The sequence below is a fragment of the Manis pentadactyla genome, chromosome 13 (assembly GCF_030020395.1).
Source record: "Manis pentadactyla isolate mManPen7 chromosome 13, mManPen7.hap1, whole genome shotgun sequence".
Taxonomy (NCBI): Eukaryota; Metazoa; Chordata; class Mammalia; order Pholidota; family Manidae; genus Manis; species Manis pentadactyla.
In genome coordinates, this window is record NC_080031.1 from 59,844,576 (window position 1) to 59,857,526 (window position 12,951).

General features: G+C 41.7%; 1 protein-coding gene across 1 annotated transcript; it reads right to left on the reverse strand.

Moving 5' to 3' along the window:
* Window positions 1–8,041: 8,041 nt before the first annotated feature.
* Window positions 8,042–10,382, reverse strand: LOC118916114 (olfactory receptor 1J2-like). The gene is made up of 2 exons (XM_036892700.2): window positions 10,232–10,382; window positions 8,042–9,110 (listed from the first exon to the last, which is right to left on the reverse strand). Exons 1-2 carry the CDS (start codon window positions 10,308–10,310, stop codon window positions 8,170–8,172), a joined length of 1,020 nt encoding a protein of 339 aa, XP_036748595.2. The 5' UTR covers window positions 10,311–10,382; the 3' UTR covers window positions 8,042–8,169.
* Window positions 10,383–12,951: the final 2,569 nt, after the last annotated feature.

Sequence of the window (12,951 nt, forward strand, 5' to 3'; positions counted from 1 at the left end):
GGAGGCAGTCTTGCAAGTGGGCTCCCAAAGTTAGGCCTGTATTGTGTAAGCATTCAGGTAGCTCTTAGGAGGCATTTCTACAGAAACAAAAGAAAAACAAAGGTTAATGATTGGCGCAAATCACAAACCCAGGATCTGAGTCCTGAGTGCTGCCAATGAGAAGATTTCTAGATGTTAGATTTGAAGCGTCTTCACATAGGGTGATGTAGACAGTGGCAATCTGACAGATTTCCCTCCTTTGGTAGAGCGAGCTTTCTGAGTGGCCCACACAGCAATAGGCATATAGATTGTCTTAACATGGGCTGTTGTGATTTCTCTGAATTCTATCATCAAGTCATGTAGTTTCAGTTTACAAGGCTCCAAGCCTTCAGTTCTCAGTGGTTCCAAGTCAAAAGGATGGGAGAAAATGAAAAATGTTAGCTTGGAAAATCATAGCCTGATGTCTGAGGAAACCAGTAGAAGTCAGAATCCAGGCAGATTTATAAGCAAATAGCCCACAAAGACAATCAGAATTAGATTCTAAGATCCATAAATGTGTGTTACTGACACATATTTTTTCTGTCTAAAATTACATTTTTTTAGTAAAAATAATCACAGTATATGACTTGTTTGCAGATTAAGTCTAATTTCAATAAATTTGACCTGATTATTTACATAAGTACAGCAATAATAGTGATTTACCATATAGGATTCCTTTAAATATGCTTTGTTGGAACTTTTCATAAGGAATCTCAGATTGAATTTTCAAAAGGCCTCCTGAAGCCAGGAAAGTCAAGCCAAGGACATGCTGTTAGGCTTTGCCTGCAATACCTATAGATTTGGGTGAATTCCTCTCTTCTTGAGGTTCCCCCAAATATCCTGAAGCTCCAGCACTTGCCAGGAAATGGCCTTCCTTACTCACCTGGTGAGGCTGCTGGGAACCCTGTGAGAGGTACCAGGCTTATTTTCCAAGGGCTTCATTGGTTTCCAAAAGTCATCCTTAGTTCCTTAAAGCTGTCTGGTCACATCTGAGTCGATGAATATCTCTTTTTCAAATATGACATTCCAGTCAACTTGGTAATATAACCAAAGTTTCCATTACTGAACTTACATAAATAACTATATTGTCATAAAAATACAAAATTACTATGACAGTTTTCAAATTCTGGAAGGGATCTGGAAGAGAGAAAGATACATGTTTCATGTTCTGCTAATACAGATTTAATTTATGAAATTGCTCTAAGACATAGATTGCTTAAGAAAGAAATTTTCTTAACTCCGGAACAAAATTTATGGTCATTTCCCCCTATTCATTTAGTAAACCTTTTGCAATCTTAGCCTGACCACACATAAAATTTTTTTCTTAGGATTCCTTTTCCTCAAACCTTTTTCAACTTACTATATCTAGGTTTTGTCCTATCTTACTCTGGAACAATCATTTTATTTTAGGACAAAATATCTTTCTTCCTTTAAAAATTCATCTCCATTCCTTATAGCTTCTTTTACTGGCAACACACATCCTACTTTTTACTTTAACCGTAAAAAACCTTAATCCAATTTCTCATCAAACCATAATATCCTCCTTTTTATTCTTATGAACTGTGAGCTAGATTTTTGGTCAGAGTGCCTCTATAGCCATTTTTATTTTTAAAAGTCTCTTTTGCCATTTTTTTTCCTTTGGTCTCAGGTGATGGTGAGGCTGTGTTTACATTTCAAGGATATGATACGATTCATGCCATCAAAACACAGGGAAGGAATGCAAGTTTTTTCTTTTCTGTATTAGCCTTTTTTTTTAAAACAAATTTTATTTCTAGCAAAGAAACACATGTCCATAGTTTCAAAAACCAATGAAGCGAAACTGAAGGAACAAAATAGCAGCAGACTCACAGACTCCAAGAAGGGACTAGCAGTTACCAAAGGGGAGGGATGTGGGAGGGTGGATAAGGAGGGAGGGAGAAGGGGATTGAGGGGTATCATGATTGGTGCACATGGTGTGTGTGTGTGTGGGATCACGGGGAAAACAGTGTAGCACACAGAAGGCAAACAGTGAATCTGTGGATCTTACTACACTGCTGGACAGTGACTGCATTTGGGTATGGGTGGGGACTTGATAATATGTATAAATGTAGTAACCACATTGTTTTTTCATGTGAAACCATCATAAGAGTGTATATCAATAATACCTTAATAACAAATTAAAAGAAAAAAAAGGCTCTGAGGAAAAGCCAGCCCTCTTCTGCCTTAGCACTAGGCTCCACTCCCCAGAGGCACTCACTTCCCATTCTTTTAAGTTTTTCTGCCATTTATATCCATTTTTTTCTAAATCAGCGGTTTTCAACGAAGAGGATCTTGCCCAGAGGGGACATCTGGCAATGTCTGGAGGTAGTTTTTATTATCATGACTGTGTTTGGGGCTGCTACTGACATCTAATGGGTAGAAGCCACAGGTGCTGCTGACTATCCTACAGCGCACAGGGTGGCCGCCCATAATGAACAGCGAACGTGGGGCAGGGTTGAAACACCTTGTTCTAACAATATGTTTGCATTGTTATTTCTTAGTTTATCAGTCTTAGATATAAACTACTGACTTTCTATTATGCCTATTGTTTTAGCTTCCCCTTAGTTATATCATAGTTATGTGACTTTTTTTCCTTTCTAGAAAGTTTTGGGATCTTCTGTTTATCCCAGGTACTCTGATATTTGACTATGGTGTGCACTGTTTTAAGTTACTTTTCATTTATTCTGCTGCATACTTGGCAGTTACTCTCAACCTGAAAATGCATGCATTTCAATTCTGAAAATACTTTTTGATAATCTCTCCCTTTTGTTTACACTCATTGGAGGAGAACGAATTGGCAGATGAGGTGACGGACTCTGCCAGGAGATGCACGGGGCTTGGTCAATGGCTGCTCTTGGTCAATGAGTATTTTGGGATTAGGATTCTCAATCTCTTTGGTATTTGTTGGGATCAGAAGTCATCTTCTTTGCCCCCATGCGATTGTTTGATGATGGATAGTTTTGGCAGTCATTATGGTTAAGTCTGGGACTGTACTGGAAAGGTACCAGGGTGTATATTGACTAGAGTCTAGAAATATTGTGTTATAAAAATCTCTTATGCCATTCTGCTTAGGAATAGAGGATGTCACTGCTGGCCACATGCACAAGGTTTGTTTTGATTCTAGTTTGGGCTGAGATCTACCCCTTTATGAAATAAAATATGCCGAGGATATTATGATGACTTTCCTATCTGGGTAGTATGAGGCATGTTGCTCAGAAACTCACTGGCTATATGTCCATCCTTGGTCCCTGGAATGTCTATTCCAGGGCACACAATCCAGAAGAGCCTGGCCTTTCCTTCTCCTGGCTGTCAGTTGCCATAGCAAAGGTTCCTGGCCACAGTGTGAGAATCAGCCCCCTCCACCAAATGAACAGAAATATCTTTATTTCTCCACTTTTGCTTCTTTTTAGCCCATTGGACTTAATGGTGAAGCCCAATATCAATTAAGAGTATCAGGTTATCACAGGTGTCCACTCACCACATCTTCTTTGCCTTCTGAGGACCAGTCTATTGTGTGGTCCAGTTCTGGCTTTCAGAGGTAGGTCAGAAGACAACTATTTAGGTTAACTCAGTAGACATGGTAGATTAGCCCAGATAGATTATATTCTCCATTCTATAACCTCATGTCATAGTTCACTTAAGGGTTGGCCAATGAGCACTATGTCATCCCTTCTGAAGTCATTGTGATGTCACCAGCATTTAAATTACCCGCATTCGAATCTCTCCTACTCTGTTCCTACAGATAATTAAAACCCGTGTCTCCTGAGTTTCCTCTTACCTGTGCTAGTTTCTCAGGCTTTCCTTGTTTTTCAGGACTTTTACACTTTTGAAGAGTTCTGGTCATGTGTTTTGAATAATACCTTTCAGTGTTGGTCTCTGTAACTTTTCTCATGACTAGACTGTCATTACGGCTTTGGGGAAAGAATCCCAGAGAGGTGAGTACCCTTCTCCACACATCATAAAGGCCGCACATGATCTCATCATGACTTTCACTGATGACGTAAACCTTGATTACTTGGTTAAGTTGGTTCCTGGCAGGCTGCTGTACTGTAGAGTTACTGTCCCCTTTAAATACTCCAGTCTTTGGAAATAAGTCACTAAGTCCAGACACACTCAAGAAGGAGGGAGAGGATTAAGCTCCACCTTATGGCAGGTAGGCATGGGAGAAGTATCTACATATATTAGTTGGAATTTTTTGTAAAGAAAATGTAGCCACTTATTTGTTCACCAATCATTCATTTGCATCAGTATGGACTCGTGTATTTATATACTTTGGTTTATAGTCCAATACTGCTTATTTTTTTGATTGAGTTGTTCTTCCTTTGACCATTGAGATCTCTTTCTGGCTGGTTGCTGTGTCCCTTTGTCATGCGCCCATCCTTTCTTTAGCATTTCCTTATTTTCTTATGTTTACTTCAGCACTTACTTACATGACACCTCATGTCATGTGTCTGTGGACAGTTTCAGGAAACTGCTCTTTCTACTAAATTTTGAATGGTATTAAATGGCAGGTTATATATGAACATCACTTATGGGAAGTCACATAATTTGGCTCAGAAGTGATTTATTTGTCCATACTCAAAGACCTAATAAAGAATGAAAATAACCTCACATCCTTCTTGGCAAGTATACCCACAATACAGGCACATCTTTTTTGGCAAGTATACCCACAATCACTTGTATCTCACATTTCAAAATCATGACAAACCTGAACCAGTAGTTTTTGACTAGCAGGATGTTATGCTTGAAGTTGAGAGCAAATAAATGATGGCCTGTTTGGAAATGGGTTTGTCAATAAACTGGGTATGTCTGTGTGCCTCAACACATGAAACATTAATCTGTATAAGCAGATTTTTTAGAAGTCAGAGTTCATCAGTTAGACAAAACCCACTTCAAAATTCATGTGACAAAGGGTCAATGGTCAAGTGTCTGCTGAAGACAATTGGCATTGTGAGAGAGAAAGTCCATGTAAAGCTTAGCTTCTGCCCACAAGCACAGGGAGACAGGACATTACAGGTAGGACAGTAACAATGTCTACGAGGCTGCAGCATCCAGGGAACAGCAGGAAGGGCTTCAGCCCATGGAGAGACCCTGCAGGGCTCCCCTGGAAGGCTCCCTGGCTGGCATGGCCTTGGCACAGACACTTGAAACACAAGTTGGAGGGAGGTCCAGGATCCCATCAACCTGGAGAACATGTCGTTGCAATGGCCATGATGTGAAGCAGTCCCTCTGGGGACAGCAGTGTCCAGGGAAGAGGGATGAGCCTCTATTTCAACATTAATTGAGCTGAAGTCAAACTTTTCTCCCAGGTTGTTTGCACTGACTTGCAAAAAGCTGTCCCTAGAGGCTAATTAGCACTATGTGGAAGTTTCCTGTGGGGAAGAAAAGTAGTGCCTCCTTGGGAGTCCCTGCCGCAGAGAGGAGGCCCAGGCCTAGCCTTGCTAACTCAGACCCTGGAGGGTGAGTCCCCAGTCCCAGTCCTGATTTCCCAGCTTCTCCAGGGACTGCCAGCCTGACACTGCTGTGTTTCTGGTGGTAAGAGCGCCATGATGCTGAGCTTCATTTATGACCAGTTCATGTCCTGTGAGTGCCTCATGTCCAGGAAACCACAAGGACTGCTTCTACCTGAGACCCTGGACTAAACTCCTTTCCCTCTCTCCTCCACAGTCCCCTTACATAATTAGCTCATGAGAAGGAAGGCAGGGAGCCAGGGAAGATGCAGTAGCAGGTAGTCCTCAGAAGGAGGAGGATTAAACACCTGAGGCTCTGACAGAATTAACCAGCACATAACTTCCCACACCATGGTTAGTCCGAGCAAGACAGGAGCCTTTCCTCTTTCTGCTCACACCATGCTGCTGACCTTTTAGAGATTTCTTTTCCCCTTTCAGGCAAGACTTTCCATATGGTGAATGATGACTTCTTCCCTGAGATGAATTGGTGGGGACCATGTGGCTAGAGAGGGTTTCCCCTTTGACGCTGCACCATCCTGTAAGTTCCCTGGCTTCTCTCTGTCCCTGCCCTCCTTCTCACACCCAACTTTTGATTGAGTTGAGAGAAAGAGAGACTCGGCAAGAAAACCGTGCTCAAACCATGGTGTCTTCCACTCAATCCAGCTGCCTCTTGGATCCCAGAATTCAGTGAAATCTTTCCATGTCCTGAAGTAACCTTGTCAGTACTCTAGTTTCCTAGATTTAACTTTTTCTGCTCCAGTTTTTTGTGTCTAGGGGTGTTCGCTTCCCAGTTTCCCGTTAGACTTGCCTACCCCATCATCAATGATTTTTCAATATATTATTGTTTTGGTCTGAACAAAAACTCTACTGTGTATTATAGGGGATATGTCCATGAATAATTTATGGTACTTTCTTAAAATGTGTGTATAATCTAATAACTGGATGAGACATGAATGCAGATATGGGTAACACACATAATACGACGAGACCAAAATGAATCATATAACCTCAAACACCAGCCATAGTCCGTATTATTATATCCCAAATATATCTTTATATTTGCACTAAACCACTTCTCAAATAAAACTTCTTCTTCAGAAGAATATATCAGGCTTATCACATGTACTCAGGTTCCCCCTGGCACCAACATACATGTGGGAATTCTCATACTACATCCGACAGGCAGTATGTTATGTGCTCAACACAGTGATTGGTAAAGGGGTTAAGGGATACGTGCAATTATTAGAGTCTTAAAAATTCAGGGGTGTCTTTCAGCAGACAATGAGCAAAGGAAGAGGAAGAGTCATGGAGAGGCAAGTCATGGAGTCAATAAAGATGTGAGTTGAAGACAGAGTTGTAAGGATAGGCTGAGGCCAAATCATGTTGGGCCTTGTATTTGAAGGGAAGACTTGGATTTTTCCTGGCTCTTCAACCTTTTCTATAAGGACTGTCTGAGGGGATACAATCAGTGCTTTCAGAGAATTAAATTGATCCTGTGTGCAGTATAGATATGTGTCGGGTGAGGCAGGAGCCTGTCGGGTTCACCATAAGGTGTTCTGTGGTCTAGGTAGGAGCTGGTGGGTGTCAGGCACAACAGAAAGGAGCTGGCAATAGGGACAATGAGTCCTAATTAGCCACAAGAATGTAGGAGACTGAGAAAGGAGGGAAGTGAGAGGCCAGACGGCTGACGAGGGGAAGGGTATTGAAGGCTGCCCACTGCATGTTTTGGTTGAGCGCTCTCTGGACAGCAGGAAAGAGGACTTGGGAACTGGCCTGTGGCTCTTAGCCCTCAGGTGTACAGTAGGAGAAGTTGCTGGGACTCCTGGACGCTTGGCCCCATGGAGTGGACCAAGCTCTGGACTTGGAATCAGAAGTCTTCATTCCCACTCCGAATCCTATAATTGATTCATGTTTTCATGTCCCTAAGGTGCTATAGTAACTTTGGACACTGTAGCACCCAGGGAACCACTGCCTCCCTTAGCCCACCTAAACTTGAAGCGATACCTAGAGTTCCGTAAAGAAGTTTAGCTACTCTCTGAAGCTTCCTAGTACTCATCCCTGAAGCCTGTGCTGAGCAACAAAGCACCAAACAGATAGAATGGTGGCAAGGGAGGGAGTAAGGAGTGGTGTAGGGGTGCGCATCTGAGCTGAGAGAGGTGGGGGAAGGGGCGTGAGCTTAGGACAGAGGAAAACTTACCTAGCTCAGGAACAGCCAGGAGCCTGAGAGTAGACAGGACCATTCTGTAACCAGCAATCACTAGCTGTCCAGCCCTGGGAGAGGTGAGCTTTCTGTGGCTCAGGAAACTGGGGATGACGTCAGCATTTCCTAATGTGAGGCTAAGAGAGCAGCTGACACTGAGGAGAGCCAGCTCTAAAGGCCTCTGAAATTCTAAGACCACTGTGGGGGCCACTGGTTTATAGGCCGAATATTACATATACTGTCCAAATAAGTCCTGTCCAGAGTTTTTGTTGTCTGTGAAATGAGTGTTTTAGAATGAGCCCTTTTTATAGATAACAGATGAAAGGTTTTATGGCATATGAGCAACTACCTCATATTTAAAGGAATGATCATTATCACATATTAATTAGAGGAATAGTCATGGGTGAGTTTACACCAATCTGGGACTCAGTTTCTCTGTTCGTAGAATGAAAAAATATATGATATCCAAGAATTCACTAAGCTCTAAAATTTTCTTATTCTAGAATCTGAGATTAGTTTCCTTAAGGCTGCCTTCATGTCACGATTTCGCAGGCTGTAGATGAAAGGATTCAACAGGGGAGTCACCACTGTGAAGATGACAGTGGCCACCGTGTCTTGCACTGAGTAGGAGGATGAAGGGCGCATATAGACCCCCAGGATGGCCCCGTAGAAGAGGGAGACCACAGTCAGGTGGGATCCACATGTGGACAGGGCTTTCCTTATTCCGTGGGTAGATGGCAACTTCAGTACATTAGATAAGATATAGGCATATGAAAGAATGATACATGTAAACGGTGTCAGAAATATCACTCCACCCACAGTGAATACTATCAGATTGTTAATAAAGGTATCAGAGCAAGACAACTTTAGAACTGCATAGGGGTCACAGAAAAAGTGATGCAAAGTATTGTTGGAGCAGAACGTGAGCTGGGCCATGAGGAGGGTGTGCAGGAGAGCATGCAGGTTTGTGATGACCCAGGATGCAGCCACCAGCAGGATACAGAGCTTGGGCTTCATGATCACCGTGTAGTGGAGGGGGCAGCAGATGGCCACGTACCGGTCATAGGCCATCACACTCAGGAGGAACCCATCCATGTTGATGAAAGTGATGAAGAAGTAGATCTGGGTCATACATTCCACATAGCAGATAGACTTGCTTCCCAGTGTGTGATTCAGCAGCATCTTTGGGACGGTGACTGAGGAAAAGCAGATGTCGACACAGGAGAGGCTGGCCAAGAGGAAGTACATGGGCGTATGGAGATGACTGTCACAGCTGATGGCCAAGACGATGAGAGAGTTCCCGTTGACGGTGACCAGGTACATCCACAGGAATAGCCCAAAGAGGACCTCCTCCTGCCCTGACTGCCCAGAGAGTCCCAGGAGAAGGAATCCTGCCACTCTAGTCTGATTGTCTCTGTCCATGTCTGCAGGGGACAAAATGTCATCATAGGGTATGGTCACATGTCAACATCTGAACAAATTTTATAATTTGGAACAGTTTATTTATTTGGTTGAGAATCAGTTAAAACTAAATAATCTTATTGAGTCATTTTACAGACGAGGCCTGTTAATTTCCAGTGGCTTATTTAATTATTTATTTAGTGTTTAATTGCCAGTGGCTATAGTTTTATTTATTCCACCTGTTTTTACTGAGTACTGTATATAGATACTTTCGTGTATAGTATATTTAACTTAGTCTAATAATTGAGGTATTATATTTCAACTTAGAGGTGAAGAAACTGAGGCTCAGGATAGTTAAGTGATGTTTGCAAATTTGAGAGCCAATAAAATTTAGATAGACAAACTAGGGGAAGCAGTTTTTTCTCCATGATGTTTTTTGATTAGCTACCATTTATTAACAGTCTAACCATGTGGAAGGCTTTGTCCTAAGTGCTGTATTACAAACCTGCCTATTTCATTGTGGCATTAATTTTTTCCCAGATTTTGGAAAATTTGTGGGTTTTGAAAGATAATGGTTGGTGGTTTGTCTTTGACATTTTAGCTGCTATTAAGTTGGCCTCCCATAGATTACAGCTATTTGATGGGCTAATCTGAGCATGCTATTTAGGTGGCCATGTGAAACATTCATCTGCTTTCTGGTAGGTCAAGGAAGAAAGGCATCAGGTATGATGTCTGGATTATTTTTGCTATTGAACAAAAAGGGATTTGCTGATCGATAAAGAGCAAATTCATGCAGTACATCCAACAGATAATCCCAGGACTAAGAAGTCTTTATAGGCACAGGGGTCAAGTAATGCACTGTGAATGCAATACCCCCTAAGAATTTATAGTATTTGAACAATAAAGGAGAGGGGATGCCTTCATTCCTTGTGAGATCCGGTGCCAGAGGAAAAGGGAAGAAAAAGAGGCAGACAACTGCTTTGTGATGTGGCTTGACTGGCTGGACTAGAGACTATTGTAAGGAATGCTTCTAAGAAACAGGTTGTAGGATATACCTAAAATGGGGACAGCGAGGTGCCTGTCACTGTGAGAATTAAATTATTAAATTTAGGGAAAAGTACTGAGATTTGAAGTCATTTTTTACCTTGACTATTTCCCAGAACATAGGTAGGTAAAACAGCACATGCAGAAGCTGGAAGGTCTCCAAAAGGAGCATGCTGCATGTGCCCTGTACAAGTCGCAGGGTGAGGGAGACTCGCCCTCAGGACAAACAAGAGAGAGGCTTGCCAGCAGGTGTGAGTACTCTGGTTTTAATGAGGTAGTTTCCTGTAGTGGAAATGGAGGAAAAAATGGGAGAGAAATATGAGGATGTCCTGTGGGATTCCTCCTACTGCCCTTGAATTGATTCAGAGTACAAAAAGCTTGAAGTGTCCCATAAGCTATATATATAGAGAGAGTTTATTCAGAGAGCACTCCCAGCATTGGGAGGGGTGGTTACAGGAAATAAAATTATAATTTCATGGTTTAAACCCCCCAAATTGAGACTCCCTAGGAAACCAACTACACTACGGTAGGTCATGCACTGAATTCCTCTTACTCTGATTAGATACTCACCAGCCACCTCTGGACTTTAATTCATTCAGCTTCCCAGGCAGCTTCCTGACAGGGAGCCAGTGCTCTTACCAGTCCTCTTGGCAGTAATGTCCATTTTGTACAACTTAAATATGTGGATGTCTGGCTCTGTGTATTAATCTCTGTGAGTCTTGTTAGTGTGTGACCCACCCTGAGACATCTGATAGATCTGCAGCCCTGAGTGTTTGAGTTCTTGGACTTTAAACTGAGGCTGCTTGGCATCTGGACCCACCCAGGCTGAATTCCCTCTGTGGGGCTCCGTGTGGCATCCTTCTGATGCCTCTATTATGTGATCACAGGCCACAATGAATGAACACGGGGAAGCAATTCATCTTAAAGATGGAAATTGATGACAGAAGAGGAGGGTCTTGAATGTCTGCCAGCTGAGTCTCTTTTGTGGGAGAGAGGGTGGCTCTTGACTCTGAGCTTCTGAGCAGGATTTTTAGGAGCCTACAGTCACTGATCTACCACCACTAACCTTGTTATCTCCTTCCACTGCTTGCCTTTTTATTTCGTCTTGAAAATGTGCTTGCTCTCTTCTGCAATGGACAGCACATTCTGAAAGGGGAAAGGCTTATATATTGTCTAACCAAGAGATGTTCCCCCTTTGAACTTAGTTAGAATCAGAGGGATTTAGTGTGTCTGTTCTCCCAAATGGAAGTCTATGTTTGTGTCCATGTGAATCTGTCTGTTGTTGGTGACACGTCCTCACCTGCTCTCCCAGCTCTTCTTACCGGGCTGCTCTCTGCTGCTGTGAGATACTGTCAGGGAGCCCCCGTCCCCACAGGCTCCTTGCTTAACCCTGGATGATACAAAAGTCTCAGGTAGGACTGAGGTGATTCAAAAGTGTCAGGTAGGACTGAGGGTTGAAGAACATTTTCTCACCGAAGTATAACATTTATAGTTAGACCAGATCTGCCTTGTATGATTGGGAGCAAACAAATAGATCTTCCTTCCCTGGAGGTCAGGACTTCCATGGAGATGAGAGCAGCCATAGTTGCAAAATTTGGGTGCCCCTAGGGTGGATTCCCCATAGCTCATCTAGAGGCGTGCATATGAAGTGTTTGTTGTTCATATTCTGTCTGGACACAGAAAATAGGAGTAAGAGAAACTTAGCTCTTGTTCAAATACTTGTTGCACAGTTTTAGACAACTCAACTTCCCCTTCCTTAGTCTATTATCTATCTGGGGAATCAATGAGAGTAAGAGAGAGGGAAATATGATAAAATATATAACACATCATGTAAACATTTTACCAGCTGGGAAGCTCTATGAAAAATATACCAGCACAACACAAAAAGTCAAAAACTCTTAGAAATCCAAGAATTTTATTAAATTGCACTTTTACTGAAATACTTTATTATGCTTTTCTCAAAACTTAATCATTCCAGTAGAAAAAAACAAAGAGTGATATGATATTCAGAGATTTGAATTCCCAAATAAAAAGCATGACTTAATAATTTTAAACAAATACATATATATAAATACAAAATTACACACTCATACTCATATACATTTCCCTTAAGCCCAGGGAATATTAACTAACACTGAACATTTTATTGGTTGTAATAAAACCCTGTAAAAATTATTTGAAATGTAAACTTTAGAGACCAAATTCTCTTATCAGAAAATAATAAAATTAGAGCCCAACAAATATAATATAGAAGGAAAATAACATAGTTTTTGTCAGATTTTTAAAAATTAAGGTATACTTTGCATATAGTAAAAATCATCTGCTTTTAGAGTCTAATTCTATGAATTTTGAAAAATGCATGCAGTGTTGTAACCATCGCCATCATCAGGATATCAAATAGTGCAAATATCCTCCCCAAACTGCCTCGTGCCCCTTTGTAGTTAACCTCTACCCAAACTCCCATTCCTGGCCGTCATGATATTTGCATATGAGTAGCATGTTTATTCTTTTTTTGGTAATGTTTGTTTTGATGTATCAGCATTTGTTAATCCATTCATCAGTTGAAGGACATTTGCACTGCTTCCTGTTTGATGGATTATGGATAAAGCCACTATAACTATTTGTATACATGGTTTTGTGAGCATAACTCTTCATTTACTTGGATGTATATCTAGGAGTGTGATTGCAAGGTCACATGGCAAGTGTTATAGACTGAATGCTTGTGTCCCCAGAATTCTTATGTTGAAGCCCTGACCCCACTGTGGCTGTATTTGGAGATGGTGCTTCTAAGGAAGCACTTAAGATGAAATGAAGTCAAAG

Coding starts and splice junctions, on each gene's coding strand:
- LOC118916114 (XM_036892700.2), bottom strand. CDS start 10,310: ATGCAGCATGCTCCTTTTGGAGACCTTCCAGCTTCTGCATGTGCTGTT. Junction 9,111..10,231: donor TGTTCTGGGAAATAGTCAAG/GTAAAAAATGAC, acceptor TGTCCCCTGCAG/ACATGGACAGAGACAATCAG.